Below are 27,904 nucleotides of genomic sequence, written 5' to 3' on the forward strand. Positions count from 1 at the left end.
CCAATCAAGGTCGTCAGGACCATGTGCACGCGAAATGTTGATGTTGATTGCCTGATTTTATATCCACAAACGCCAATGACCCCTCAAGCCATTCATGACTTCTCTGTCCGAAGCCAGAGATCCAGCACGTTCCTAGTCACGACCACGCAAGGTAATAGAGAAGGACACATATGGGCTCCTCCGCCCAAGCCTCCAGACCGCCTTCATATCCCCATCCATGTTCATCATCTCTAGAATCCCCTTCCTCCGCCTCGGCCACGACCGCCTCTGAAGCCACCCCGTCCTCTGGGACCTCCGCGCCCTCGGCCACCTCTGCCTCTATCCGCAGCCTCCTTCCGCGCCTTGTTCTTCGGCTTCGGCGCATCGTCAATCAGCAGCGTGTCCAGCGGCAGCGAGTCCGGCAGGATGTAGTAGCGGATCGTCGAGCCGCGGAGATTGATGGTGTCGAGGGAGATGGGGTCGCGACCGCGCTGGGTCATCTTGACGGTGCGCAGCGCCGTGTTCATCTGCGGGGAAACCGACGTGATGGTGCCGTGGATGATGGTGCCTTTTTGCCAATGCGTCAGTAGGAGCCAACAACCAGAACTGCGAGGGATGCTGGGCCGCCTACCATTCTTAAGCTCGATCGTCACCGTCTCGTTTGCGCATTTCATCAGGAACCTACCAGCGGGGTCAAAGTGTCAGTCAGGAGCTTCGCGTGGGAGCCTTGGAAGAAGAGAGCTCAGCTTGTGCCAGAGGAAGGCCAATCTGGGAAGGAGAGCTTACCTGACGAGCTTCATCGTGGCGGATTTGCGACTTTGAACTCCCCGGGATGGTTTTCAAATCTAGGGTTGCGTGGTGGCGGTGAACGTGGTATGTGCAGCACGCAAAACGTTTCCAGCCTGTAGGTTGGTGGCATCGCGAAATATTTTGGGATGCTCTAGCACGTGACCTGTAGCTTCAATATCAAGGATCTTCACAAGATAGATAGGAGGTTTTGACTTCGGCAGGACAGACAACACCAGTATGAAAAATCTCGAGGTTCTCTGTGGGTTCACTCTCTACTTCATAAAGAGAGCAGTCCATGGACTATTATCCAGTGCTTAATGACAAATTCTAATCAACCCATCACCATATCATAACTCATGAACATGCAAGCTCGCTGCAGACCCGGGGTATAAAAAACGCCGTAAGGCTTATTCCATAGTCCTCCAACACACCTGACTCCTCATTTATCCTTCTCGTTCTCCGAGACCCTCTCCCATTCATCCTCCGTGCTAATCTCAGACTTGCTCCCCGAATCCGCGCGATCCTTCAGCTGCCCTGTCTGAGCCACCACCTCGACCTCCTTGCTGCCGAACCCCGCACCCCCTTTACCTGTCTCTATCACCGTCTCCGCTTCCGTCTCTGTATCGTCCCCGGCAGCGGTCTCCTCCAGCCGTTTCTTCTTCTTCTCCTCCTCGGCTTTCGCGATGTTGAGCTCGTTGACAAACCAGTTGATCGCCCACCACAGCGAGGCGCTTAGGAACGAGAGGACCACGAAGTGGATGCTGTAGGTCGCCAGGAGAAGGAGGAAGAGGACGAGCTGAAGCGCTGCGAAAGAGGCATTGGTCGCGACGATCAGGCTGGACGTGGGACCCGGCGTGAAGATGGACTGGAAGAGGTCGGTGACAAACGCGGACATGGCTTCGGCGATCGTGGATCTTGCGCAGGTAGGTAGGTGTATGGTTTCTTTGCGCGGTGGTGCAGGTCGAGGTTGTCTAGCAGCTGAGTAAACATCAGAGGTGGGGTCTTGTTTTTTTTATATAGAGAGCCCGCGCCGTACCACAAGGGCTTGACAGCTTTCACAAACGCGCAGGTGCTGTACCAAATCTCGATAGGGACAGATAGATCAGATGCTGTTTTGTTGCCTGGAGGAGCCGGAAGGACAGAGTGTGTTGATTGCGGAGAGACGTGTTTGCCAGAATCAAATCACTCCGTTCAAGGAGTCTCGTCACCCTACCCTCTTTCTGCCTGATTTCGGAACAAAGGACATGGTCTGGGCCTTGCGATCAAGGTTCGCATTTTGACGCATGATCACTGATCACAGCGTAAGCATGTACTGATTTTACTATAACATGAAGCCTTCTTTATAAACATATAATATTATATTTCATCGGCATTGATAAGGGTCGAAGTGCGTTGCCTGACGACGAGCCTCTGTGGGCCTGTCCCGCAGGGCTTTCTACGGGTCTGATGCCTTTTTTTCAAGTCCTTTCTTCCCGAACCGTCGAGTGTCATCATTCTCTACTTCTGCTCCGACTGCCCTCCGTAGGCCAGGACTATCTGATTAGTGGCGGGTCTACAGAAACTACTATTATTAGTATAAGATCTAATCTATGTACCTACTCGATCTACAGATCTTGACAGTATGTAATTCGACCGAGGACTTCGAACCTGAGAAGCTTCGAAGAAAAAGACGTCCGGTGTACGGAGGTCGTACAGTGCAGAGGGATACTCCGTACCGTCCTCAATTCTCAACACCATAGGCATTATTACTTCCGTTATTCTCACGTAGTAATCAAGGAACTCGGGATGGCTGTGTTAATATACAGACTGCCCCAAACGGAAACTCGTCAACGGGCTATCATTCCAGATGAACTTCCATCTCCGGAGATTTTCAGGGGTCTATCTGTTGATTAGGTACTATTGCCGGGTGACAAGTCCCATGGTACAAGAAAATCGAGGACCGCTCTGCAATGCCCGCACAATTTCCAAAATCTAATAATAAAATAGGAACCGAATTTCGTTCTCGGGGGGTAAATGATGACAGGGAAATGGTAAGCCGCTTGGGATATGTACCTGAAAATCAATATGTTAGCGGAATCCCTGATTACAAGGACAGAAGCGGATAAAGCCTGAAGTTTGCTGATCAGGAAAATGTTGATTGATTTCATCGCTGCTGCAATAACAGCTGAAACAGTTTTCACTCTTGCTCATCAGGGCCAAATATAAAGAAGTGACCAGAAGGAAGGTGAAGACTTACCAGTAATGGGCTCCTGATTCGCCTGATAAGATAAGTTCAACAGCAATAGAATCGGGAGAATGGTTTACATAGTCCTGTTCCTCGAGCGCTGGTGGATCTGGTCCTTGGTCTATAAATGGGATATCATATATGATGATCTTAGAGAGATGAAATGTTCTCGTAATCGAGAATCGTGATGTGGATTTGGATCTCTATATCGAATGCTCATATCATTCTGGGTTTAAGGGGCGCAAAGAAATTACTACAAGCATGATGCTTCTTGCTCCTGGCTCCCGAAAGACACACTTAATTACGGTCTTTCTTAACTACCGTGTAGAGCATTTTCTACACAGGTCTTTCGAGTCGTCGTGGGGCTCAAACCTGCCACCTATTGATGGTTGAGAGTCAGGAGAATCAAGAACCACATCTTGAAGGTAGGTTAAAGTAATACGCTTAAGCACCAACCGGAACAGCACCTATTGAACCATAGTGGAAGAGAGCCTTGCGCGCAGCGCTGTTGAACACCCAGGTCTCATGATCGTGCCTTGGAAGTTTCGAGTGACAGCACTTTTTGCCCCATAGTAAAAATGAGTCTGAGCACTGCGCTCTTGGCCTTGTTTTTGCCCGCCTTAGGGGTTTACTCCGTACTTATTCGTGTCGTTGGGTCCTCAGCCTCGCGATTTGACTCCCCGATTGGCTTTTGGAATCACTCCGTCATATGTCTATCGTGAGAGAGGAGGGAGCATCGTCAGTTCACCGCCTGTTCCTCACCGAGGTGGTCTCAAGGATGGGATTGATTCTGTCGTCACAGAAAGGGAGTCCCTGCGCCAAGTCTGACGATGATCATCGACGGTCGGAGATGGATAGGTAGGCAAGAGCGAATAATGAGAGAATGAATCGACTCTCCGAGGGAGAAGGAGAGAGAAGGCGCCGTGATATCTCTTCAGCACAGTTAGTTGTGGGCTCTCGCAATATTAATCAATGAGAAGCGATAGCGAGGACAGGTTATTCTAATAAGTACTCCGCGCAACGTCCTAACTAGCAAGTCACGCACGAATTGTGTGTAAGGGAAACCGAGGGGATGGCGTCAGATGATGAAATATCTAACCCCCCGACATGGGGTCCCCAGTAATGTCATTGGATTGAGGCACGGCAGGAAAATGGGCTATCCCTATCGGCCATGCACATCGACATCCACGCGCGTGCTAGTAGGGGAGGGGGCTACAAGCACCTACTGTAACCGTCCTTCATCCCACACTGACGGTCAGCAGAGTTGCAGCAACTCAAGCGGGCTCCTCTTATATGCAGCGGCGCTGGATGCTGCGTCCGACGACTACAATGTAACGAATTGATAAGCCTTTGCGGCCAGAGATGAGGGCGATAGGGGATCGTGGGTGGCATGCGTCGGCTGCTGGTTGGCAGGGCCCATCCTCGCGGCGGGGCGCTTCTCGGGTCTCACTGGGCCAGCCGCGGACCTGTGAGGTGCGGCTGCTGGGTCCTGACGGTCCTGGGCTCCTGGGAGTACGGTAATTGGGAGAACCTGATCGTCACACGGCCAGACGCATGTACGGAGTATGTACGTTGTATGTACAGCACGCTACACCATGTGTGCAGTCAGGATGATTTTGTGGCTCGGAGTATGTACACTCTGTATGTAGGGAGGTGGACGGTGTCGTTCGGCCCCCCTCTCTGGGGTTGCAAGAACTCTCAGGAGAGAAGGAGAGGCGAGATATCCCCCCTCTGTGCTAAGCTTCTCACAGTAAGAAGCGCCCTACTACCCCCGTACTCTGGACACACTAGAGTAGTGCTGTGCTGTATATAGGATCATGAGGACGTTACTTGTACCAGATAGGATACGGTAACATTGCTGGCTACGTAGGCGTCTCCATAGTCCCACTGTTTGTAGTGTGGACTCTGCACACGCTGGCGGTTGACGCAGCAGAAGTTACTGCACTGCAAGTTGCAACTAGCTGCCTGGCCAGGAAAGGCTCCAGGGGCGACAACGGGAAAGGCGTTTTGTAGATCGGGTACGCCATGAGGACGATGAGGTCAACTAACGTCGCCGTCTCGCGTCTCACGTCCTCGGTCTTCAGCCGGTGCATTTGTCTCGGGGAGGGGTGCGCATGGGTTCAGATGGGGGGTGGGAGGGGCATGGTTGTCAGCCGCTGCTTCGCTGTTGTTCGCGATGATGGGCGTGTGGATGATTGATTTGATAGATCTGGTTGACTTGGTGTCCTATGGAATAGGCGCCTTAGTATTATTGCAGTAGCATCTCCCTCTCATTGCGGTCGGATTGGGTCGGTTCATGACAGACAGGAGCGGGTAGCATGAGCGGCGCTGTGATTGTGCCTAGGCAGAGTGTTAGGTATTATTAGCCCCTCCTCCGTCACTCCGGGTACTAGTGGTGCTATATTCTTCTTCTTCTTTTTCTCCTTAGCAGGCCTATCTCCGGCGCCTCTAGTATCCTTCCGGTAACACCTCGCGATCGCCGTAGGCTGCTTACAGTACTGTTCTGGCTGCAGACGTGAGACGGGTCACATCGAGTCAGATCGATCGAGGTGACTGGTATCCTGCTGGTGCGTGCCGAGCAGTCAGGGACTCGGGGGGGGGTATGATGAGGCTTGAGCAGAAGGAGACGGCGTCGGTCGGTCGGATCCGCATAGGCGTTGCGGTATGGTATCATATGGCCGGAGGATATGTAGGAGCGTCCGCTCTGCCATGGAGCTTGACGCAAAGAACCGGGCCCCCCCTCCTCGCTCCCCCACCCTCCCCTACTACACAGGCCGACGAAGCGAAGGGCAGAGCGAATAATGGAAGTGAGGGAAGCGGATGAAGCGCCCACCGCGGACGACTGCTCTGCGATGGCTGCGAGCATTATTAGTCCTGTTCAGGAATCCGCGGACACCAAGGAGCAGCTAGAGGCTAGAGCACACACGATCAGATACCAAGTAGTAAGACCGTGAAGATCAAATAAATCAAAGAATAAAACAAACAAAATGAGAGAATAAAAGAGAAAAGAATCCGCACGGCCACACGGGCGTACTTACTGTACAGAGTAGTAGTGTAGGAGGAGGTTGGAACTGACTGTAAACTGTAAAGAATCTCTCCCCGGTCGAGCATCATCACCGGTTGAGCCCGTCACGCCTATCAGATCCAGGAGAGAGACAGGCCGTGGCCCGCGTTTCCTGGGAAGGGTCTCGGGATTCTTCTGGTGCTTCCCAGGGTGGAACCGCAGCGTGGATCGCCCTACCAAATACCCAACATCCTTGGACCTTGGACCTTGGGCTTGGACATCGTCGTTGTGTTGTGGGCGTGGGTGTGGGCGAGGGCGAGGGCGAGGGCGGAGGGCGTGGGCGTGGGCGTCCGCTTGCATCGAACTCGTAGAAGTTAGCCCCCGACCCTGTGTGACCCTTTTCTCTTCTTCACTTTCTCCTGCTCCGTCCCTCCCTCTGCCCTTCTCCCTTCTCCCCTCTCCCTCCCCTCTCTCCCCTCGCAGGCTCCCAGCTGGCGCATTTTCGCAAAGACTGGTTGTCCCCTCCTCGCCTCTCTTGCCTCCTCCGTCCTCCATCAAAGTCCTGCCCCTCTCCCTCACACTCTCTCAAAAAACAAAAACATCTACCACCACCCGCCTTCACCTGTCCTATCTTCATTTTTTCTGCCTTCTGCCTTCTGCCTTCTTCCTCTTTCCACCTCGCCTCGCCTCGCCTCGCTACTGCCCACAGCGTCCCGTCCAAGGTACAACAACAACAACCACTATAAAGACACAGACGGAGACGAACTACAGAAGAACCACGAACCAAAACATCCAACGAGACAGGATCACGAACAGCCGCTCTCCTGTCTCCCTACAGCAGTATGCAATCTCCATCGCCTCCGACCCCCACAGCTCCCACCGCATCAACCACCGCCACCACATCCGCCTCGGACGAGCCCGCCTCCCGAACCGAGTATCGCGACCAGCCCGCCACCACTACCTCCACCTTCCACAACGAATCCGCCGTGTCCTCCTCCCCCGCGTCCCCCTCCCCCTTCGACGATGGCGACGAAGGGACCAAGACCCCGCCCATCGTGCGCCCCAAGATGGGTACCCGCAAGTCCAGCGGCACCATAATCGTCCCGCGTGAGCACCCGCGCGTCGAGCTGAAGGAGGGCGACGAGGTTTTCGACGAGGACGATGCCCGCGCCATGAGCCCGCGCCGCAGCAGCCGTGACCTGGAGCGGATGGGACAGGAGGCCAGAGCGCAACTGAATGAGTACGATGCCCTGTTTTCTTTCCCTCTTTCCCACTCACTCCGCTCCTTTACATTCCCCTTAATTTTGTGGAAGCCCCTTTCCCCGTACCCGCAGATTGAAAGCCCGCGTTGAATATTGATTAGAATGATCATCCTAACTAATGCGCTTTTTTCCCACTTTCCAGGCATGCAAAGATCCTCCAGAAGTCTCTCCTTGAGATCTTTAACCGTATTGAGGCTGTCAAGGAGGAGCATAACAAGCTCGACAACAACAACAAGTTCCTGCAGAAGTACATTGGCGATCTGATGTCGACGTCCAAGATCACATCGACGGGCTCGAGTGGAAGGAAGAAATGAAGGGCATGGTCACGACTTTACTGGGCGGAGATCTACGGGCATTGCATTGCGGAGGCGTAATATTGAATCGGTTTACAAGGACCGTGGGGTGAACGGTGTGGTTTTGGGCATTCAGCGTCGGCGTCTACGATTTTCAAGTCATACCCTGGATGTGAGACCCATCAGTTAAGATAAACGGCAGATTGGTGGTTCCTCATGAATACCCCCGCAGGATGCAGGATTGAGTAAGCGTCGATGAGACCTTGTATTATAGCTATCTAATGAGGGCAGACTGGACATAATGTGATAATGCTTTGCCGACACAAAAGAATGTCCCCGTGATTCCCTCCTGTCTTCTCTGTAATTCAATCGACCTGTCTACATATGGTGTAGACAACTGTTTAAGGGATAAAAGGCTGCTCGTCTGCTAATAAGGCAACGGGGTATGTTCAGCACTTCCGATCTCGCGCACCCACATCACATCAGGGTATAGGTATCGCTTAGACCCCCGATGACATCCTCAGCGTATATTCTCAATTTCGCCGAGGATCCTCTTTTCACACTCGTTGCCATCCTGCAATGTATTCCCACGGGATATCTTTCTTAGTGAGGGTGAACTTCTTGGCTCGTCTTCAACATCAATGACCTTGGAAGCAATTCTCTGTCTCTTTGTTCCGCTACTCGTCGTCGAGAAGGGTTGCGGGTTTCTGCGACCAGTCCCTTCATGGGTTGCCGAGCTCAATTCGGAAAATGGACAGTGATCTTGAACGTTCTCCTTTTGGCTTTTGGCGCTGTTTATAATCAATTCTCCGATAGGATCCGTCTCGGTGGGTTCTGCCTTGACTAGGGGCCTATCAGAACAGGGAATGTCAAGGAGAGCATGAATTTGGCACTTACAAGGACTGCGGAATCTACCTGACGACGTTCGAGTGGCAGCCACGGGTGTCGGCTCCGCGGGTGTGTTGGATGGCGCAGAGGGCATTGAAAGAGCTTCACAAACTGACTCGTATGCGCCAGCATTTTGCAGTGACTGAAACCGACGTTCTGATCTTTCATTTTCTGATACAACCATTGGATCCGTTACATGCCGGCTACTGTTTGTCCCCGTATTTGGTTTGGAGTAATCAGGCATGGAGACATCAGCTGTGGACGATGCTCGACGTGGTCTATGCCATCCCACGGGGGGCTGTTCTTGCTCTAGCTCTTGTTCTACTTCTGCTTCTGCTTCTGTGGATAGGTCACGAGCCGACTGTCGTGGATATGCTAGGACATTTGGGGGATTGATCGGGCCAAGGCTGGCAATAGGCGGTGGAGGTTGTATAGGGGCAGGCCCATGGCGGGGCGAATGACTGTGAGTTTCGACTCCATCACTGCTCTGCTTTGGTGAAACTTGTTGTGCGAGGTAGGGCGCAAGAAGAGGTACTTGGCGCCACATAGTAGCATTTGGCCAAGCAATACAAGAGGTCTCCAGGACATCTGAACCGGAGCTGTCAGAAAATATTCCCTAGCTATAAAAGACATCTCAAGAGACGAGTTGCAATGGACATTGAGCTCACCTAGAGGAGCATGCTGGAACGAGAACGAGACTATGTTCTTGATTCGTTCAAATGGGTATGTCATGTTATCACGAGAGAATCCCTCTGCAATCACGACTTTGATACGGCCGAGATCGTCCCCTGGATTCCAGTAGTTCTGTAAGAGGAGTTCCTTATGGAATGTTGGAAACTTCAATTTCTCAAAGTCGCCATTCTTGTTTAAATCTAATGAAGATTGATCAGTTATTCGAGTTCGGTGTTCTACCCAAAACAGGGAAAGAGGGAGAATTTCACAGATTGGAAAGTCTTTGATGATCGGGACTGGTTGGTCGGGGAGAAAACAAAGGGACAAGGAATTCATTCCGAACCAACGTACCAATGCTCAGCTCGATAACTGACGGCCATGGTCCGTCGTGATTGAACCACTTAGAGCTTGAAGTATTCTTCTGTCAGTTTGCACAGCTGCCACAGTGTTTCGAGGACTTACCCAACAATCCTACCGTCGACAAAGAGTCGTGCCTCGAAAACGATATCATCGGAGGGCTTGCTCAGGAGCCGAACGTATCGGCTTATCTCCGGATTCTGCCAACAATGAATAGAAATACGGAAAGCATCTCCGGCGGACAAGCTAGGTATGAAAGATGTCACTGTTGGAAGTAAGAATGGATTGTTCAGCGACCCGTGAGATTCTGCGCTGCCGGTCAGTTGAGCTGTTACGTCGACTGAGGAGAGACAGATGTGACACTTACCAGGGTCTGGGACAACATGGCAGCTCGTCTTAAACTCTTGTAGAGGAATCTTGCACACATCAGGGAACACAAGAACATCCCAATCCTGGTAACGCATTTTGGAAATTTCAATTGATGTACGAATGGAATGGTATGTTGGATGAACTTGCAAGCAAGGCCCTCTCAGAGGAGGAGTATTATAATTGAAGGACGCGCTCCAGTCGATGTGGAAGACATAACACGGCGCCTTGGGGGTGCAGGTGGTACCGTAGATAGCTTGTTAGGTAAGGTAGGTAGGCAAGGCAAAGTAGGAGATGATGGGAAATGGAAGGGACCACCGTGGCCTAGGCAGATAGCAAGGCCACTGAAAGGTACCTAAAGCAGAAGGCGAAAAGGCAGGAATTGACAAACTAGGTACCTTACCTGCCTACCTGACCGCCGGCGCAATGAGACGGCAGCTCCAAGTCTCAACATAGCTACTGTCAGTCCAATGCCATCAACTTGTGCGTAGTTCACGAGCAAAATCTGGATAAGACCAATGGTGTGATGGGAACGATACTCGCATGTAAATTCCCAGTTTCGTATTTACAAATCTACAGAAACCCGCCGCCTACTGCCTAGTATGCATCTCCAGGAGCTCTAGCCTAGGGGAGGATTAGTATACTTCTTATCAACCAGGCCACCTACTACTCACCCTCACAGCACCGGGTCCTCCCAGCTCTCGCTCAAGGCCCCCCTCGAATTCTCTGGGTGCCGATTGTTTGTCGGGGTAGGTCATGGACACAACTCCGCATAGCCCGAGGACTACTGCCACGAAACAACCAAGTTGGAAGAATGCCTTGCCGGGTTTGGCGTGCGTGTATTCTTCTGGCGAGAACATCCCCAGGATGTCGTTATCTTCGTGAACAGGCTCTCCATAGTTCCGACGTTCTTGCTTATCCCACCAGTCGCCGTAAGGATCGCGGAATTGACGTTTAACTCGAGGGGGGTTGGGGTATCCTCCGTTCTGTACCAGACATTAGCCAGTTGTTGTCTTGGGGCGGAGAAGCCGGGTCAACTGACCATCTCCGGATCTTCAGCATCAGTCTATATTGCTTCACGTCAGCCATGGTCCCCCAAAAAGCTAGCACTTGTACAGCCGGGAAGGAGCTACCACTGACCAACGCTGGATAATCTGGTCCAGCAGTAAAGCATCGTCGTTGTGTGAGAGCCGCCCGTCTGGCGACAGGTAATGCAGCTCGCAGCGGGCGCGCGGAGGCAATTCGCCTAGAGAGCATCTGTACACACACATCAGCATGCGCTATATCGTGGGAGTAGCGTTATCGGGCGTGTTTACCTTGTATGATAGTTTCCGCAATGAATTGGATCCTTCAGACTGATGACCTCAAAGTCGTGAAGTCGAGCTCTCGGTTCAGAAGAGCAAGGCTAATAGCTCGCTTACGCGGGCTAGCATACAAAGCATGTTATTCTGGGATCTGCCTAGACGATCAAATTTCGTGTCAACCCTCGAAATATCACTTTTTTCAGAACCACGGGTGCGACTGAGGTCTGGACATGCGCAAACTTCGTAGCAGAGATCTTTGAGAGGTTGCGCATCTTCCGAAGTTGGAACGGACCCCCCAGATGTGATATTCACGAAGTTTACGGTAGTGCTTGGCCTTCCTTTCCTATTAGAAGTCATGACACAGACCGCGTCAGATGCGCAAGAGAGTCAACCATCACCTGGTGAGAATAGGAACAACCCAACCGATAAAAATAAGATAGCTCATTTCCATTATTGTTTAGACATCACGCCAAACAACGATGATTTACCGCGCACAAATGGGGTTAAAGTCGAGAATGGAGAAGGTGGCGAGCCTCCCACCAAGAGGCGTCGAGTCGGCGAGAACACCCCAAATCCGCGACGAAAACCCGAGTCGCCTCCTTGGAAAAGAGTTGCAGCTGACGGGCCATCCTCATTTACGCATAATGGAGTCAGAAAATCAGGCCGAACAAATCAGATACCTCCAGAGCTACATCCCCAATCAGACAAGCGACAGACGCGAGGTGCTTCACAGAAGACGTACTTGACCAAAGGCAAACGTGGAAGTGCGAATGCGAGTAACCCGCTGCAAGCTCAGGATATGCCATCGACTGCAACAAACGGATCGAAGAAATCTATTCCCGCAGGCACATCGTCCTCTCAACCAGCTCCAAAATTGCCTGCCAAGTCCGCGACATCTCCAAAGCGCTCTTATCGAAAATCGATGCCCGCAGACCAAACAGCTACTCCTGTGCGCGCCTACAAAAAGAACTCGACTCCAAAAGCCCCGCAATCAGCTCCAGCACCGTCCAAGACAGACAAACCACGACGTTCAGGGCGAGCCAGTGTGATACTCCCAGATGAAGCGCCTGACCAATCAGACACACTGAATGGCGACAGCCCTGGTCAGACACCCAAGTCGAAGCTCTCAAGGATAAAATTCCGAGTCAAACCTGCGGAACTACCGTTAATACATCCCGATTTGGTACCTAGGCGGCAACCTCGATATTCAAGCTTGAAAGAGTTCTTAAACTCTGCGGCTAATATACCGGTGGATGAAGGCGGCCTTTATAACCCAGAAGATGCTTCAGAATACACGCCCGAGACGATTGTCAAGGATGCTCAAATTCTCCTTCGCCTGGAGGACGCCGCCGAGCCAGGGGGAGTCCTTAGCCCTGGATTCTGTTCGGTATATCAGCCTGAAGAGCAGGATCAGCCGCCGGTTCAGTATGCACATCTGGATCACCTAAACAGAGCAGCGATCGAGTTCAGGAAGCTGATGGTTATCGAAGAGAGGAAACATCGGAATACTGCGAAACGATTGGCCGAGGCATGCAGAGATGAGTGGTATCGAAGACAGCCTAAGACCCTGGAACAGTTAGAAGCTGAAGAGAAACGGAAAGTTGAAGGCCGCTACAAAGTTTTGGTTAAAAGTCTACAGGGAACGTGGGAAAATGTTAAAGCTGAAGTAAATCGACGACGACTATTAGAATGGGAGGCCCAAGAGCAAGCCCGAGTTCGCAGAGCACTTAATGAAGCAGTCGACAAATCAACACAGAAGTTGGAGGCACGAAGAGCGCGGAGAGACTCGGAGATATCTTCAGATGAGGACGATAGCGAAGAGTCAGATGTCGCGAGCTCAAGTGACTCGGATTCGGAAGACAGAGAAAGCAACATGTCAACGGACTCGGAAGTAGATGAGGATCATCTGCGGTCTGACGCAGTGGATGATGAACATCTAACAATAGAAGAGCTTCGCAAAAAGTACTCCTCACTTCCGAGTCTTTCTGTTGCATCAGTAGATGAAGATGTGGCCGACCCAGATAACGACCAAAATTCCTCTTCAGGCCAAGATGTGGATATGGTGGAGTTGAAATCTACATTTGATGACAGCGATGAGTCAATCGACATGGATGATGATATGGGCTCTAGTGATGAAGATCGTGATAGTGAGGATGAGGCTAGCGAAGACGACGACGATGACGATGATGGTGATCCAGCAGAATCCAGCCTACTCGGCTTTCTTCCTCCTTCAGATCTGGAAGCGATGAAACTCGATCAAGTTGATTCCGCAATATCAACAGTCAAGGACGAAGCAGATATTGTCGAAGACAACGAAGTTCCACTTGTTCCAGATCCTGTGCCGATACAGCCATCTGATGAAGAAACCGGGGTAGACGACGCTGTCGAGTCCACACCCGTGACAGAATCTTCAAAGCAAGCTCCAGAAGTCTCAGCTGCCAGCCCCGATCGTAGTTCTCAGCCTACCCCAAGGACCACCGAAACTAGACCGTCAGAAAGCGATTCAGCTTCTTCTGTGGAACTTCACCAGGACAGCCGTCAAGTCACTCAAAGTGCCACGCCACAACCAAACAGTCACTTGAAGACGCCAGTTCCATTCCTCCTTAGAGGCACTCTAAGAGAGTATCAGCATTATGGCCTGGACTGGCTCGCCGGTCTGTATGCCAACAACACCAACGGTATTCTGGCGGATGAGATGGGTCTGGGTAAAACAATCCAAACTATAGCCCTATTGGCCCATCTTGCTTGCGAGCATGAAGTGTGGGGTCCGCATTTGGTGATTGTTCCCACAAGTGTCATGCTAAACTGGGAGATGGAGTTCAAGAAATGGTGCCCTGGCTTCAAGATTTTGACATATTATGGCACGCAAGAGGAACGCAAACGGAAGCGCCTAGGCTGGAAGTCGGAAGACGCATGGAACGTTTGCATCACCTCTTACCAGCTCGTTATCCAAGATCAGCAAGTGTTCAAGCGCCGGAGGTGGCACTACATGATCCTGGATGAAGCCCATAATATCAAGAACTTCCAGTCGCAAAGATGGCAAACTATGCTTACATTTAATACCCGAGCACGTCTACTCCTGACCGGCACTCCGCTTCAGAACAATTTGACGGAGCTTTGGTCATTGCTTTACTTCCTAATGCCGTCAGATGGAACCGAGCAAGGAGTAGGCGGGTTTGCAAACTTGAAAGAGTTCCAAGACTGGTTCAAAAAGCCATCGGAGCAGATATTGGAACATGGTCGCGATCAAATGGACGACGAGTCCCGGGCGATCATCAGTAAGCTCCATAAGGTCCTTCGACCGTATCTCTTGAGAAGACTTAAAGCAGACGTAGAAAAGCAAATGCCGGCAAAATATGAGCACGTCGAATTTTGTCGTCTATCGAAGAGGCAACGCGAGTTATATGACGGATTCTTGAATCGAGAGGACACCAGAGGAACGCTAGCTTCTGGAAACTATCTCTCTATCATTAACTGCCTCATGCAGCTGAGAAAAGTTTGCAATCATCCAGACCTCTTCGTAGATCGACCAATCATGACCTCTTTTCCTATGGAGAAGTCAGTTGTCGCAGATTTCGAGATCAAAGACCTTCTCGTCCGCAGGCGCCTACTCAATGAACACCCTATGAGCAAGGTCAGCCTAGACTTTCTAAACCTGATCCCAACGAAGCATGAAAGTCTTTCTGATGCAGTCACTGGACGGAGTGCCGCACTCAGTGCCCAAAAGACTCTCATGAACTTGCGCGAATCTCAGCGCATAAGAGCACAGAATGCTTTCACTAAACTTGATCCTTCAACAGCCAAATCCAACTTGGTCTACTTGGAAAGCGCTTCTAGGTGGGGTCGATTTGAAGAACTTCAGCACTGCGTGTATCTCAATGCGCTACGGAGACAACAGAACCCCATATATGGTAGCCGACTTGTGGAGATGCTGACTATCGGTGTCAATGAGCGGCCTGCGCGACCTCGCCCTAGACGGCGAGATCAGATGTTGACTTGGCTTGAAAATAGATCCCCGACACTCACTGCCATGGTTCCAACCATCTCGTTACGCTCCCAAGCTCTGAACTCTACCATACAGAAGTTTGCTTGCGTAACCCCTCCAGTGATCGCGAGGGACATGTCTTCTCTCGTGCTCACCCAGAAAGGAGCCGACACACTCCGGACAGCCTTTGCAAGTTCTGAACCAGACCCGTTTCACGAAGCACGGATGAGACTTTCCATACAATTCCCCGACAAGCGCCTACTCCAGTATGATTGTGGAAAGTTGCAAACCCTAGCAAAGCTACTTCGGAAGTTACAAGACGGCGGCCACCGAGTTCTCATCTTCACTCAGATGACGAAAGTCCTGGATATTCTAGAGCAGTTCCTCAATATTCATGGACATAAGTATCTTCGTCTGGATGGATCCACTAAAATCGAGCAGCGTCAGATCCTCACCGATCGCTTTAATAATGACACGCGTATCTTGGCTTTCATCCTCTCGAGTCGATCCGGAGGCTTGGGCATCAACCTCACTGGGGCCGACACGGTCATCTTTTATGATCTCGACTGGAATCCAGCCATGGATAAGCAGTGCCAAGATCGATGTCATCGAATCGGACAGACACGTGATGTACACATCTATCGCTTGGTCTCGGAGCATACCATAGAAGCTAATATTCTACGCAAAGCGAATCAGAAGCGCATGCTCGATGATGTTGTTATCCAGGAGGGAGAGTTCACCACTGACTACTTCAATAAGATGTCCGTCAATGATGTTCTTGGCCAGGAGAGTGTTCTTGATGGCGATGCAGTAGCCAACGCTGCCGTGGACCGAGTTCTTGGAGGGTCTGACGATAACAAAGATGTACAGCGTGTGCTTGCTCAGGCTGAGGATCGGGAGGATGTGGCAGCTGCAAGAGTGGCCGAGCGCGAGATAGTACAAACAGATGCGGCGGATTTCGATGAAAATGCCGTCACCGCCTCGGCTACACCCGCCGGTCCAGGAACCCCTCGAGATGGCCTCCCAACACCCGCCGCAGAAGAGACTCCTGCATTGGACGATGAGATGGAAGTAGACGATGACGAAATCAATGCTTGGGGCGAACGGATTAAGTCTACAGATGACTACATGTTGAAATTCATGGCTGATCAGCTGAAGGATACACCGGTGGAACTTCCTAAGGACAAGAACAGGAGCAAGAGAGGGAGAGACCACCGGAACCGCTCTCACAGGGTGAGATAGTTCTTTCGGATCGTACCTTTGTATATTATTGACCCTTTTTTTTTCGGGGAATTTGTTTTAATTATATGTGTGGGAACGGACATGGAAGATGGGACGGCGTTGTACTATAACCGCATCAGTGGAGTTTCCGGAGCAGGCAGGATTGACGTTGCTCTCGATGGCTTGATCTTGGCAACTTGGACATGGGAAGGGGAGTGGAAAGAAGGTATTGTATCGCATTGCCAATACAAATCATATACAACAAGACTATGGTCTTCTTATTCCGCCGTGGTACAGCAGGTAAAATCTTGTGTAAGTGCATAATTATAGTGGAATGAGGTCATGGTAGAGACCAGGATAGATGGTATGCAATATTTGGGGAAAAGAAAAAGTACTTCCAAGTATGGAGTAATGGTTCTGTCTTGGACTCTTGGGCCTGTTTGATGAAAAACGTGTAGTCAACTCGAGCCGGACGTTTAGCTCTCGGCAAGGCTCAAGAGCCAGCCCTGTTCGGCGAGGCTGTCAATGGTACCGAAGGTAAGGTACCTATAGGCGCCCCACGACAGACCGCGACGAGCCGTTGCAATTTCCTCCTCTTGTACTTTGTTTGGCATATTCCATTTCAGAACAAATTTAGCAGACAGTCGGCGAACCTGTGATTGCTGAAGATGGCGACACGCGACAGGTACGGAGCTTCTTCTCCGCAAGGCTGCATCTAACGTTTGGGTTCCGAGGCATCCGCCCGGGTGGTTTTGGAACATAAAAATTTCAGGAACATTGACGCGCTTGGAACCCACCTTCAAGACTCGAAGTTGAAATACACAATTTAAAACACTTAAAAAGAGATCCCGCTATCACTACGCGACCCCTCAAGGCTTACTTTGACGGCCCAGCTGGTGACAAACTGGCGGGCGAAGTACCAATAGCCAATCCCGTTTCCTACCTGGTGCATACTGAGCCGGGGGGGAGCATACTCCTTGTGCACCTATAAGCAACATGAACATCTCCTATCCTCCCGTCTACGACAATATCCCCCCCGCCATTAAGCAGCTGGGCCATGAGTTCCCAAAGGCCGTTGCTTTCCTCCTCATTCCCGTTGAGTTTATGTACTTCGCCATCTATTTCCACAGAAAGGGCTTCCATAAGCTGTATAACACATTGGCATTGCTGTCTCTTGCAACGTTCTGGATCGCCCCAGTGCTGTCCCCAATTTCTTGCGGTCCAGCAAGATGTTTGCAAAACTTCGCAGGTACGTCCATCCATCCGTATGCATCACCAATCAGTATGCTAATAAGTTCACAGTTGCAATCGGAACCATGAAGCTCCTTGACTATTTTTGGGGTCGCAGAAATGCGCCCCTTACATATATAGGCAAGGCTCCGCCTGACTGGTCTGTATTTCCCGAATACACTGATTTTTGTAGTTGCTTTCTCAAAATATCTTGAGAGTCAAGGAGTAATGTCTCCATGCTCTTGTCTTCTTCTAATCGGGGAGTCTGCAGCTAAATTGATGTACAGGTTATTTGCACTCATAGCTCTGACCGAACTTCGGTACGAATCCTTCACCCCGAATCATATTCGTGTTCCCAAAGACCGGGAAAATTTCAGTGAGCCGTTACAGCTTGGTATCCACGTAGCTGCCTTCGCAGTATTGCAATCATTACCACAACACCTCCCAACCGTACTAGCATTCGAGGTACTATTAGCAATATACATAATCTGGACCACTATGCAACTCACTCTGCGATATAAAAGCAGCCCGGCTTTGTTCGGACCGCTGTACTTAGCAGATTCGTTGTCTGGGTTTTGGTATTTCTTTCTTCCTGCTGGACCTCCTGGCATACTAATACACGTGACAGGTCCGAAACTTGGCACAACGCCTTTGCATCTCCATGCGAATCCCTAGCTTATGCGCCTTTGAGATATGGCCTTCCAAAGTACGGAGTCCCAGTTGTGGTTGCTCGATCCCTCGGCGTCCTTGGCGCTTTCACCCTCATGGCAATATTCCATGTGTATGCTCTAGAACCTATTCTCGACCGAGAAGCCTTGACACGCATAGGACTGTTTTTTCTTGTTAATGGAATAGCAACTGTAGCGGAGGCTATGGTCTGGGGCAGGAAAAAGCATTGGCTGAAGTGCGTGCTGGCCTGGACATTCGAGACCAGTATCGCCAGTTGGGCGGCCAGCGGTTTGCATATACCGAATGGATTATCGACAATTCGTTGGAAAGCGCTATGTGATGCATAGAGACCTCTGAGTCAGGATATTGAATCGTTGCAAAGGAATATCTTTTGTACTTTTGAGCTTCTTCTGTGTACTAGATTCGCCGGGATGTATCAAGAAAGGTTAGAATCTAATGTGCCTAAGAAGGTAGAAAGCTACACTCATCCGGTAACCTTGGGATTTCCCGGCCATAATATGGTACTGCCACTGGATACAATGTACCTTCCAGTTTCCAGATGCTAAGTTCTGAGCTCCTTTGCCTTTTTAAGTGCATCCAACCCAAGCAAGAAGGCCTGCTTCGTTGGAATAGCAGCAAGGCAATTTTCATACATATTGCATATCCCATTGTTGGCATGATAAAAAGTAGAGTCGTCCTTTGTAGTATAACCAGGCCTGAGTTTTATAGTTTGGATTATACGTAGCATACAGGAAAGCAGATTATCAACAACTTCGACTCGAGAACTACTCAATGAAGGAGCAGCTGTGAAACAGGAGCCTTATGTATAGAATATGTGGGCAGAAAGAAATTGTAATGTATGTATCAGTTGAGGAGCTCGAGGGTGTCTTAAGATAGTTTCTTGGCATATTAAAGTTGTTGATTAGGCTCTATTGATGTACAAAATACAATTGCTCGTGTGCAAGGCCCGGAGCGTTGCTTTACCGCTTACCTATTTTGGCAATTATATGGCAATATTGACGATGCTTAAGCCCCCGAACGCAACCATTACCTGCATGTGCATGCGCAAGGCAGCCTTTGTTTCCCCAACGCTCTGATAAAGTGAGCGCGGATGCTGAATTGATCCTTCGAAGGAATTTGGTGGTTACGGCTCCCTCCAAGCAATGGAGCAGTCATCATCAAGTTCCAAAGTTACAGGTAAGCATCTTCCCCAGTGTGATTTAACATATAGCTAATAAATTTTCCCAGTTGAGTACTTCGATCCGCATGGCATCTATCAGCTGCTATCGCCTGGTCTCCTGTCTCGATTGCCTCTGCGAAACCTCCACTGGGAATCCCATTCCGGACCTCTTCGCTCAATCTCTTCCCTACATATCGACTTCATCCCTTCACCAGAGTTGTTAACCCCTCTGTCTACAACCGAAGCATATTCAACTACCACACCTATCACGCCACTTGCGCGAGTAAAGAGCGAAGACTCTGTGACCACCGGCGATGATGGGCCTCGAACACAGGCATTGGGACAGACCCCGGTGGAGGGGCCAGACTCTCGGCCTGGTCCGAAATTCGTTGTGAAGGAGCGAAGGCACCAAATACCTGGTCTTCGACAAACACCTTATTTGAAGGTCTTACTTGTACGTTGCGATGATAACGATACGTACAAGGCGCAGACGCGGCGGCAGGTCAGAGAATGGATTAAGGAGCACACACCGCCATCTCAAAGCACCACCACAAAAACGAGCGCGCAAGAGAACCATGATGCTTTCGAGTGGCTCATACTTCACGTGGTCGTCCCAAATACGGCTGCGGCTACACAGCCTCGTACGAGTGGGAAAAGCACTGATGGGAGCTCCGGCTCGGCCACCGAAAAGACACGTTGGAGGGGAGGTGGATCATCCACCATTCTCGATAAACTGCGCGCAGATTTCAATGGCTCATCCAAAACTGCAATCGATCGAGTAGCACAGGTTAGGATTGGTGTCAATGATGTGCCATACGACATGCTCCCACGTGTTGTTCCAGCGATTCCTGGTTCATATAACGAGACACCACAAGAGAACGACAATGCGTGGTCGGACCTTATCTCAAAGTTTAAATCACTGATATTAGCCTCATTTGATATGCGCGTGAGCCAATATGAGGAAGATATTCGAGAGAAGGATGCCCAAAGAAATCTACCAGGTTGGAACTTCTGCACGTTTTTCATGCTCAAAGAGGGCTTGGCGAGGGGATTCGAGAATGTAGGCCTTGTTGAAGACGCTCTTGTGGGATATGATGAGCTTGCTGTTGGTCTTGATGTGATCATAAGAGAACAAACCACAGCGGGTTCAGACGCCGAGCATGGCGGCTCATTCTTACCATATACGAACGAACTCAAAACTATGGTCGATCGAGCCAGGACCGCCCTGCTGAAGGACATGGGGCAGGAGACTCAGATTGCCGGATCAGATGATGCTATTGATCTACAGTCGACTGGTGAAGCTTCCGATAATGAAGTCGACGAAATCCCGCTGAACGCAACGAGGAAGCGCTATCGGGACCTCATCCTTTCGAACAATATTTCAATCTTCGATTTTCGATGCTATCTTTTTTCTCGTCAACTCTCTCTATTGCTCCGTCTAGCAAATGCATGGTCATCGCGGGAAGAATTACTAGAAAGATTGAAAGAGCAGAGAGAATCAAGTCTCTTAGGGGTCGCTGCCCGACTACCGGCTTCAGAGCCTTCTGATGATGCAGAGAATCTTGTGGTGCTCGCGGAAATTTGCAGGAGATCCATGGATTTTATTGCATCTATATCTCGTGTCATGAGGGATGATATCGCAGCCTCTTATATGACGTTCCAGCAAAAGATTGACGACGAAAAGAAGAGGAATTCTCAGATACAAATGGACGCCGTTACTACCCAGGTAGTCGACAACATTGTCTCCTCCTTCACATTCTCTATTGCGCAACAGATTCTTGCGCAGACATCAACCAAAGCGCTTCCAATACCTCCTTCCACATTAGCTCCCCCAAGCGGTCAGATTGGGCCTGATGGCCAGGAGCCTAAAGCTGCCATTCCGGAGCCCAAGACACTGATGCATCCTGCCAGGAGTAGCTCTCTTGCGGTCCGCTCACAATCCGGAGAGCCTCAGAATCCCGCTCTTTCCTCCGGTAGCCGAAGAGCCAGCGTGCCAGAGCGGGATCGAAGTACTACCATGGCCTCCCCCTTTCTCAAAGCTGGATTAGAAGACCTCGCAGCTCATAGAGCGGCACTGTACGTTCTATCTCGAAGCGTACTTGAAAACTTCGGCAAGGAGCATGGATGGAGTGTTGGTTGGACAGAAGTGGCGCATTTTCAGTACGGTAACTTCGACGACATGGAGGAGGTTGATCTCAATGGAGAGACTTCCGAGGAAAACCCCACCGACAGCAGTCAAACCAAAGTACCTCCATCCCTGCATGGAATTAACAGCAAGTTACTACGGGTGGCTTTAGACAACCAGGATGATTTCCTTAGACTTTATGAAACCTTTACCGACAAGGCACTCCGCCACTATACTGTGGCAAACCACGTTCAATCAATACAGGCAAGTATGGCTGATCTGGCCATTCTTAAGTATCACCTTGAGGATTATGCGGCTGCAGCATCATACTTCTATCGCATGGCGCCGTTCTATGGCGAAGAGGGCTGGACGCAGATTGAACTCTCAATGCTGGTCATGTATGCAAAATGTCTCAAACAGCTCCAACGCAAGGAAGAATATGTTAGAGTTGTCTTGAAGCTTCTGTCCAAAGCTGCGATGGCTGAGAAGGAGAGGATTAGGCGCAAATTTGACCTGCAACCTGGCCCAATCAGCAGTTTCAGTCACGAGGAGCTTGTTCCGAATGAACCATACCTGGAGGAACTCCTGCAAATAACGAAGACGTTTCAGCATGAAGTGCAGGTACCTTTACAGAACTTTTTCAGTCACGTCGAGGTCGATGATACCCCTAGATATCACTCTGAGAAGGATAGCTTCGCATTACAACTTCGTTTTCGATACCTGCTTGCCGAGAACATGAACATCGAGAAGGCAAAAGTTAAGATCAGTCCGGTAGAAGGAGATGGCAGCCGCGATATCTGGCTGGAGAGCGAGGGTCCTACTCTCTTCAAAAATGGAAGCGTTAGGCTCGTGGTACAAACCAATGTAAGTCTTTTTAGATATGGCCCGTCAAGAATATTTTACTTACTTCTCATAGATGGTGATACCCGGCACATATCTTGTGACCCAGGTGGCTCTCTACACCAGCAATATCGTTTTGAAATATGAGCATGGAACCAGAGCCGATTCATTCTTCAAGTGCCCGAAACTCCTCATCTATCAACAGGCGAAAGCCTTCGATCTGAAACTTTTCTCATCGAGATACATGCATTTGGATCGCAATCGCTCTCTAGAAATTGAGCTATCATCTGGCTGGAATGATGTTATCAGTGGCGAGCTTCATCTTCGAGCAGCAACCGCTGGACTGAGACTTCAGACCAGTGAAGCCAGTATGATCAGTGGACAGCTCGAAATCTCTAAAAAGTCCGAAGCGGGTGTTATCCGCTTCGGTGCCTTTAGTTCTGACTCAACTGCGAAGCTTCGCATGCCGTTTAATCTTGAGCACGAGGTTAACGATATCTCTATTAAATTGGAGATAACTTACACCACCGAAAAGGGCGAATTTTTCTTTGCTACAATTCCAACTGTGTATATTATGCTACCTCTGGGTGTCAACGTCCAGGACGTCTTCAAACATAAGGCGCTCTTTTCTCGGTTCACCATTTCATCTGCGACAACTAGTCCACTGCGACTTTTGAGCTCCAAGTTAGAGGGCTCCGACGTATTTCAAGCCCAGTGTGGTGCTTCACTTACAAGATCATTGGTTGTTTTCCCTCGCCAGCCTGCATCTATTCTGTATAAGATCACTAAATCGCCGTCCAAGACGTCGAAACCTGCTTCTGCGTCCGGGAAGCGTTCGAAGGCATCATTATCTCTTACCTTGCACTATAGTACCCTCGAAGAGGAGATCGACGACACAGTCACCGCTGGTCTTCATCGATTCTTCGAAGATAACGAGTTGCATCCATACATTCGTCTTATTGTACCCACAGTTCTCTCGGCGTTACATCAACGAATGTCACCATATGATATTGAGCGGACTGCCATTTTGAGCGAAGTCTCGACATCAATTCTTTCGACCGTCAGGTGGCGAAATCATTTTTCTGGTCTTGGTCGTACCTTACAGGGCAATGAAGATATTGCAAATCTTCTTGCCGAAGGGGTTGAGGCATGGCTGCGGAACAATCCGAACATCCCTTTGTTACCAGTCCCGATTGACGAAACCACTCTTTCTACGAATCGATCAATCATTATCCCGGTTGAGGTACCATCAATGACAGTTGTCCATACGGCCGACTTGAAACTACTTGGAGTGTCCTCTGTTCCAGCAACTACTCCTGTAGTAGCATCTACCCAGCCAATCTCGGCGTCATTGAGCATAAAGTGGACAAGGACTTGGGACAACGAGGCTCCTTTAGAACTCGATGCCTCGGAGCAATCTGAAGATATAGAGTTTGTCTACGAAGTCTCAGGCTTATCCGATACTTGGCTCATCGGAGGCAAACGGAAGGGTCATTTTACTGTCCCCAAAGCAAGCCAAGCCCAATCTCAAAAGCAGGCACTGTCGTTTCCTGTTGTATTGATACCCCTACGCGAAGGCTTTCTACCGTACCCAAATGTGGAGATCAAACCAGCCTCATTTCCGAAGACTAATCGGCCTGGAGGCGCCACTGCTGAGGTCGGCGGGAGCCAAACGAAGCATACAGTTGTGACATCTGAGACAGATTATAAGAATGCTGGTGAGACCATAAGGGTCATTAGCGACACAAGAAAAACAACTGTCAGCTTGGATACCAGCGGGCCACAAGGAGGGGCCATGCTATTGGAGGCTGAGAGGCGAACTGATAGAAATGGAGAAGTCATGCTTGGTTAGTCAGATCAAGGTAGAGATTCAAGAGAACCAGTCTATGGCCAGGAAAAGGAGATAGCGCGGCGCATATCAAATCCCCATCCGGTGGTATAGTTCCCGCAATAGAGATAAGCATCCGGGGTTTGGAGATCCACCTGACGCAGTGTCAGTGATGATAATGACTTTGTAGCCTCGCGGCTCTTGCAAGGTTCAATATTGGGCTAAAGTAATGAGAAGGTTACGCCTTGTTTGTGAGTCTCAGAACACTCGTTCGCGGGTCAAGCTCATTTGACTCGGTTCTACAATCTAAAAATTCTTACCATTTACGATACTGTCAAACCCCCAACCCCCCAAACCCCCACCTTTTAGTGCGCATTGATACAGCAATGCCAGTCCTTCATGGCATTTGATGAAACGTAAGAATCGAACTACTGTATGCCATGAAATCTCGATATCCCCACAATATTATATTCTTATCAGCGGACGCTTGCCTCGAAAAGGATATGTTTTTACTTCCCTGAAGTCCTGCCCTGAAGTCTTGAAGGGGCCCTGCTAGGATTTCTCGCTGCGACCGAATAGCACAAGTGCGCTACTGCAACATCCCTAGGTACGGAGGGGGCATTCTGGCTGCAAACTCCCAACAACAGCAGGTCCAAGCTAGCAATGACTTTTTTGTCGGACGGCTGTCAAGATCGAGTAGTGATGATAAGGATGTGCAGAGCTCTTATCTTCTATTCGATCACGACATCATGTACAGGCTACGGAGATAGATACAGTGCTGTACAATGTACAAAAGGTAAAGACCCATCCCCCGCATTTTCTTTTTCCTCCTATCCAATTCCCCTGACGCATCTTGAATTGTCAATATGGAGGATATCAAAAAAGGACACGGCCCGGGCTCGGCGGAGTACACATACGACGCGAAAGAAGGAGGGGGAGGAGCCACGACGGACGTTGCGAGCAGCAGTGAGGGGGAGACGATCGTCGAGAATGTCGATGATCTGAAACGGCGTCTGAGCGGTCGTCAGATCCAGATGATGGCGATAGGAGGTTCTATCGGGACGGCTCTGTTCGTCAGCATTGGCTCGGGACTCACGACGGGAGGGCCGGGCTCGTTACTAATTGCTTTTACTCTGTACTGCGTCTTCATGGCTGCGGTCAATAGTTGTATGGCGGAAATGGCGGTCTTCATGCCTGTCAGCGGCTCTTTTGTTAGGATGGGTGGCAAGTGGGTTGATGAGGCTTTTGGATTCATGCTTGGGGTAAGCAATACAACATCTCTTTTTTTGTGCCATTGGTCCTAGCCTTTCTTTATCTCCCTGCCCGTACTATCCCCTGAGAACCACTTGAATAATCTATAAATTGGATTTTTGGGTATGAAATACTGATGTTGCGATCTTCCAGTGGAACTTCTTCTTCTACGGTCAGCAATTCCAAATCCGAGTCTTCGGAGAATTCATCCTGATCAGACCATAGAAGCCTTCTTAATCCCCTGGGAAATCAGTGCACTTAATCTAGTCCTCACGTTTTGGAGCGATGATATTCCTTTGGCCGCTATCTGCGCAGCTTGCATTGTTCTCTATGGGTACTAATTGTTTGTTGGTCTCCTTCTTCGACTCTGGTATGCTAAAGCCCGGCAGAATCATTAATCTCTTCGCCGTGAAGTGGTACGGAGAGAGTGAGTTCTGGCTTTCAAGGTATGATTCAGAGTGTGCAGATCTTAAAGCCAAATACTGATTGATATCAGCGGTAAAGTGATCCTCGTCGGGATCGTGTTTAGCTTTACTTTCATCACGATGGTTGGGGGGAATCCCAAACATGATGCATACGGTTTCAGGTATTGGAAGACACCCGTAAGTACCATCATTTTTAAGATCGTTTGGGTAATTGATATATACTGATGGTCAACAGGGCGCTTTCGCAGAATATGTCACGACGGGCCCCTTGGGCAGGTTTGAAGGGTTCCTGAGTGCGCTGGTAAGAATTCCCGAGGAGTGAGATCCTTCCCATTTCGGACTTCGTCATGGCCAGTAGGACGTATTCTACTATTGAGACAGTATCTTAAGAGGAATGTCCTGCGGCCCGTGAAGTGTTTTCTATACTCTATACTCCAAGTTCCATCCTGATTAAGCAATTACTGACACACCGGGTATCTAGTGGAAGGCTGCGTATGTCTGCCCTTGCACCTCGCCTTTCAAGGGGATCTGGAGAAGTTGCTAACCGCAGCCAATTGAAGCTTCACTATTGTCGGGCCTGAGTACCTAGGGATGATTTCCGGAGAGGTAGAGCACCCACGCAAGAACCTCAAGCGAGCATTCAAGACCATCTACTTCCGTTTCGGCGTCTTCTTCATCGGAGGCGCGCTGGCATGTGGAATCGTCATCCCTTACGACGACGCACGGCTCGTCGCTATCCTCTCGAGTAATTCATCCGCCACGGGAACCGCGGCCTCCAGCCCGTACGTGATCGCCATGCAGAATATGGGAATCGGGGTGCTTCCACATATCACCAATGCGCTCTTGGTCACCAGCATCTTCTCCGCGGGAAATTCATATGTGTAAGTCCAGCCGAGGAAAAGAAACCCCAACTCACACCTGCAGATACTGCGCTTCTCGAACACTGTACTCACTGGCCCTTGACGGCCAAGCTCCGAAGTTCCTGCGCCGTTGCACCAAGAAGGGGGTCCCGATCTGGTGCTTCTGCGTCACCATGATCTTCCCCTTCCTCAGCTTCCTCGCTGTCGGCAGCTCTTCCGCCCAAGTCATCACCTGGTACTATTTCCCGCCATTGGAGAAACCCCTGCGTACTAGCTGACAACTATATAGGCTGGCCAACCTGACCGAGGCTTCTCAGATCATCGACTACATCGCCATATGCATCACCTACCTCTTCTTCTACCGCGCGCTGAAAGCCCAAGGCTACGACCGCAGAAAACTACCCTATGTCGGCTGGGCCCAGCCATACGTCGGATGGTTCGGCCTCGTAACTATGATCCTCACCGTTGGGGCGTATGGATACACGACGTTCTTACCGGGCTGTAAGTCGGAACGCTGCGAAGAGCCCTGTCTGGCTGTTCTTCACAAACTGACGTGCGCTCTAGGGTGGGATGTCGGTACCTTCTTCTCCTACTATACCATGTGCTTTGTGTGCCCTATTCTCTACGTCGGGTGGAAGGTAGTCAAGAAGACCAAGGTCGTCAAGCCTGCAGAAGCGGATCTGGTACGTACCTCCCTTTCTATATTTCTCCCTCGATGTGAACCCTACTTCGGTCTGTCCACTCGCGAGCCTCTCGAATGCCATTAGATCAGAAAATATTTCATGAGCAACAAACGATGCACCAGCGTAAATCAAATCCAAAGCCAACTAATGGAAATAGGTATGGGAACGGCCCGTCATCGACGCATACGAGGCGACTCTAGAGGACAAGCACGTTGGGTTTTGGGAGGAGGTTCGGGTCATGCTGGGGTTTTGGAAGAAGACGGAACATGTGGAGTAGAGTACTGGATAGCATCGCCATATCTACAAATAGATGGTGATTAGAGAAATGTGACGGCGAGAATCTACCTACTGTAACCTTGTCCAACTCGGATACTCTGCAAGGGACAATAGTAGTAAGGTAGATGTGCGACACCACATCTAAGGCACTTCGCCTTATAGTTGATATCCGGTGGATAGCCCCACGAAAGGA

At 50.2% G+C, this 27,904-nt stretch overlaps 13 protein-coding genes across 13 annotated transcripts; 7 read left to right on the plus strand and 6 right to left on the minus strand.

The window, feature by feature from the left end:
• Positions 1-25: 25 nt before the first annotated feature.
• Positions 26-850, minus strand: M430DRAFT_64711 (hypothetical protein). Its single transcript, XM_024869125.1, has 3 exons — positions 766-850; positions 611-660; positions 26-547 (listed from the first exon to the last, which is right to left on the minus strand). Exons 1-3 carry the CDS (start codon positions 777-779, stop codon positions 231-233), a joined length of 381 nt encoding a protein of 126 aa, XP_024723074.1. The 5' UTR covers positions 780-850; the 3' UTR covers positions 26-230.
• On the plus strand, positions 57-236 carry M430DRAFT_33650 (hypothetical protein; the record flags this gene model as incomplete). Its single annotated transcript, XM_024866408.1, has 1 exon — positions 57-236. The coding sequence occupies exon 1, from the start codon at positions 76-78 to the stop codon at positions 232-234; it is 159 nt and encodes a 52-aa protein (XP_024723075.1). The 5' UTR covers positions 57-75.
• Positions 851-1,207: 357 nt separating the features above from the next.
• Positions 1,208-1,663, minus strand: M430DRAFT_97193 (hypothetical protein; the record flags this gene model as incomplete). Its single annotated transcript, XM_024870013.1, has 1 exon — positions 1,208-1,663. The coding sequence occupies one exon, from the start codon at positions 1,661-1,663 to the stop codon at positions 1,208-1,210; it is 456 nt and encodes a 151-aa protein (XP_024723076.1).
• A 2,536-nt stretch (positions 1,664-4,199) lies between these two features.
• M430DRAFT_56879 (hypothetical protein) lies at positions 4,200-5,005 on the plus strand (the record flags this gene model as incomplete). The annotated part of the gene is made up of 3 exons (XM_024868645.1): positions 4,200-4,555; positions 4,598-4,620; positions 4,836-5,005. Exons 1-3 carry the CDS (start codon positions 4,383-4,385, stop codon positions 5,003-5,005), a joined length of 366 nt encoding a protein of 121 aa, XP_024723077.1. The 5' UTR covers positions 4,200-4,382.
• A 232-nt stretch (positions 5,006-5,237) lies between these two features.
• On the minus strand, positions 5,238-5,961 carry M430DRAFT_212382 (hypothetical protein). The gene has a single exon (XM_024864471.1). The coding sequence runs from the start codon at positions 5,856-5,858 to the stop codon at positions 5,391-5,393; it is 468 nt and encodes a 155-aa protein (XP_024723078.1). The 5' UTR covers positions 5,859-5,961; the 3' UTR covers positions 5,238-5,390.
• Positions 5,858-6,689, minus strand: M430DRAFT_212399 (hypothetical protein). Its single transcript, XM_024864472.1, has 2 exons — positions 6,031-6,689; positions 5,858-5,905 (listed from the first exon to the last, which is right to left on the minus strand). The coding sequence occupies exons 1-2, from the start codon at positions 6,549-6,551 to the stop codon at positions 5,899-5,901; spliced, it is 528 nt and encodes a 175-aa protein (XP_024723079.1). The 5' UTR covers positions 6,552-6,689; the 3' UTR covers positions 5,858-5,898.
• A 374-nt stretch (positions 6,690-7,063) lies between these two features.
• On the plus strand, positions 7,064-7,572 carry M430DRAFT_48632 (hypothetical protein; the record flags this gene model as incomplete). Its single annotated transcript, XM_024868008.1, has 2 exons — positions 7,064-7,236; positions 7,401-7,572. The coding sequence occupies 2 exons, from the start codon at positions 7,064-7,066 to the stop codon at positions 7,570-7,572; spliced, it is 345 nt and encodes a 114-aa protein (XP_024723080.1).
• Positions 7,573-7,842: 270 nt separating this feature from the next.
• On the minus strand, positions 7,843-10,179 carry M430DRAFT_40250 (hypothetical protein). The gene is made up of 6 exons (XM_024867381.1): positions 9,836-10,179; positions 9,574-9,775; positions 9,463-9,518; positions 9,108-9,311; positions 8,449-9,027; positions 7,843-8,394 (listed from the first exon to the last, which is right to left on the minus strand). Exons 1-6 carry the CDS (start codon positions 9,930-9,932, stop codon positions 8,072-8,074), a joined length of 1,461 nt encoding a protein of 486 aa, XP_024723081.1. The 5' UTR covers positions 9,933-10,179; the 3' UTR covers positions 7,843-8,071.
• A 252-nt stretch (positions 10,180-10,431) lies between these two features.
• On the minus strand, positions 10,432-11,410 carry M430DRAFT_16969 (hypothetical protein; the record flags this gene model as incomplete). The annotated part of the gene is made up of 5 exons (XM_024863568.1): positions 10,432-10,458; positions 10,509-10,820; positions 10,877-10,900; positions 10,975-11,091; positions 11,333-11,410. The coding sequence occupies 5 exons, from the start codon at positions 11,408-11,410 to the stop codon at positions 10,432-10,434; spliced, it is 558 nt and encodes a 185-aa protein (XP_024723082.1).
• Positions 11,411-11,493: 83 nt separating this feature from the next.
• M430DRAFT_48639 (hypothetical protein) lies at positions 11,494-16,365 on the plus strand (the record flags this gene model as incomplete). The annotated part of the gene is made up of 2 exons (XM_024868009.1): positions 11,494-11,539; positions 11,600-16,365. 2 exons carry the CDS (start codon positions 11,494-11,496, stop codon positions 16,363-16,365), a joined length of 4,812 nt encoding a protein of 1,603 aa, XP_024723083.1.
• A 975-nt stretch (positions 16,366-17,340) lies between these two features.
• On the plus strand, positions 17,341-18,590 carry M430DRAFT_16971 (hypothetical protein; the record flags this gene model as incomplete). The annotated part of the gene is made up of 4 exons (XM_024863569.1): positions 17,341-17,593; positions 17,647-17,734; positions 17,862-18,152; positions 18,203-18,590. The coding sequence occupies 4 exons, from the start codon at positions 17,341-17,343 to the stop codon at positions 18,588-18,590; spliced, it is 1,020 nt and encodes a 339-aa protein (XP_024723084.1).
• A 732-nt stretch (positions 18,591-19,322) lies between these two features.
• Positions 19,323-24,537, plus strand: M430DRAFT_33655 (hypothetical protein). The gene is made up of 3 exons (XM_024866409.1): positions 19,323-19,440; positions 19,492-22,412; positions 22,465-24,537. Exons 1-3 carry the CDS (start codon positions 19,407-19,409, stop codon positions 24,238-24,240), a joined length of 4,731 nt encoding a protein of 1,576 aa, XP_024723085.1. The 5' UTR covers positions 19,323-19,406; the 3' UTR covers positions 24,241-24,537.
• A 250-nt stretch (positions 24,538-24,787) lies between these two features.
• Positions 24,788-27,791, plus strand: M430DRAFT_116812 (hypothetical protein). Its single transcript, XM_024861649.1, has 12 exons — positions 24,788-25,478; positions 25,621-25,639; positions 25,693-25,801; positions 25,857-25,913; positions 25,964-26,069; positions 26,128-26,193; positions 26,374-26,384; positions 26,453-26,773; positions 26,817-26,987; positions 27,042-27,253; positions 27,317-27,435; positions 27,593-27,791. The coding sequence occupies exons 1-12, from the start codon at positions 25,083-25,085 to the stop codon at positions 27,710-27,712; spliced, it is 1,707 nt and encodes a 568-aa protein (XP_024723086.1). The 5' UTR covers positions 24,788-25,082; the 3' UTR covers positions 27,713-27,791.
• The last annotated feature ends 113 nt before the right edge of the window (positions 27,792-27,904 follow it).

Source organism: Amorphotheca resinae (genome assembly GCF_003019875.1).
Source record: "Amorphotheca resinae ATCC 22711 unplaced genomic scaffold M430scaffold_3, whole genome shotgun sequence".
In the NCBI taxonomy this organism is placed as follows: Eukaryota; Fungi; Ascomycota; class Leotiomycetes; order Helotiales; family Amorphothecaceae; genus Amorphotheca; species Amorphotheca resinae.

Bases quoted from the DNA above. Each gene is read 5' to 3' on its own strand.
- M430DRAFT_64711 (XM_024869125.1), bottom strand. The intron at 548-610 runs GTAGGCGGCCCA...ATTGGCAAAAAG, and splicing joins GACGATCGAGCTTAAGAATG to GCACCATCATCCACGGCACC.
- M430DRAFT_212382 (XM_024864471.1), bottom strand. From the start codon at position 5,858: ATGCTCGCAGCCATCGCAGAGCAGTCGTCCGCGGTGGGCGCTTCATCC.
- M430DRAFT_212399 (XM_024864472.1), bottom strand. From the start codon at position 6,551: ATGGAGGACGGAGGAGGCAAGAGAGGCGAGGAGGGGACAACCAGTCTT.
- M430DRAFT_40250 (XM_024867381.1), bottom strand. From the start codon at position 9,932: ATGCGTTACCAGGATTGGGATGTTCTTGTGTTCCCTGATGTGTGCAAG. The intron at 9,776-9,835 runs GTAAGTGTCACA...CCGGCAGCGCAG, and splicing joins CCATGTTGTCCCAGACCCTG to AATCTCACGGGTCGCTGAAC. The intron at 9,312-9,462 runs GTACGTTGGTTC...AATCTTCATTAG, and splicing joins AGTTATCGAGCTGAGCATTG to ATTTAAACAAGAATGGCGAC.
- M430DRAFT_33655 (XM_024866409.1), top strand. From the start codon at position 19,407: ATGGAGCAGTCATCATCAAGTTCCAAAGTTACAG. The intron at 19,441-19,491 runs GTAAGCATCTTC...AAATTTTCCCAG, and splicing joins ATCAAGTTCCAAAGTTACAG to TTGAGTACTTCGATCCGCAT. The intron at 22,413-22,464 runs GTAAGTCTTTTT...TACTTCTCATAG, and splicing joins GGCTCGTGGTACAAACCAAT to ATGGTGATACCCGGCACATA.
- M430DRAFT_116812 (XM_024861649.1), top strand. From the start codon at position 25,083: ATGGAGGATATCAAAAAAGGACACGGCCCGGGCTCGGCGGAGTACACA. The intron at 26,988-27,041 runs GTACTATTTCCC...ACAACTATATAG, and splicing joins TCCGCCCAAGTCATCACCTG to GCTGGCCAACCTGACCGAGG. The intron at 27,436-27,592 runs GTACGTACCTCC...TAATGGAAATAG, and splicing joins AGCCTGCAGAAGCGGATCTG to GTATGGGAACGGCCCGTCAT.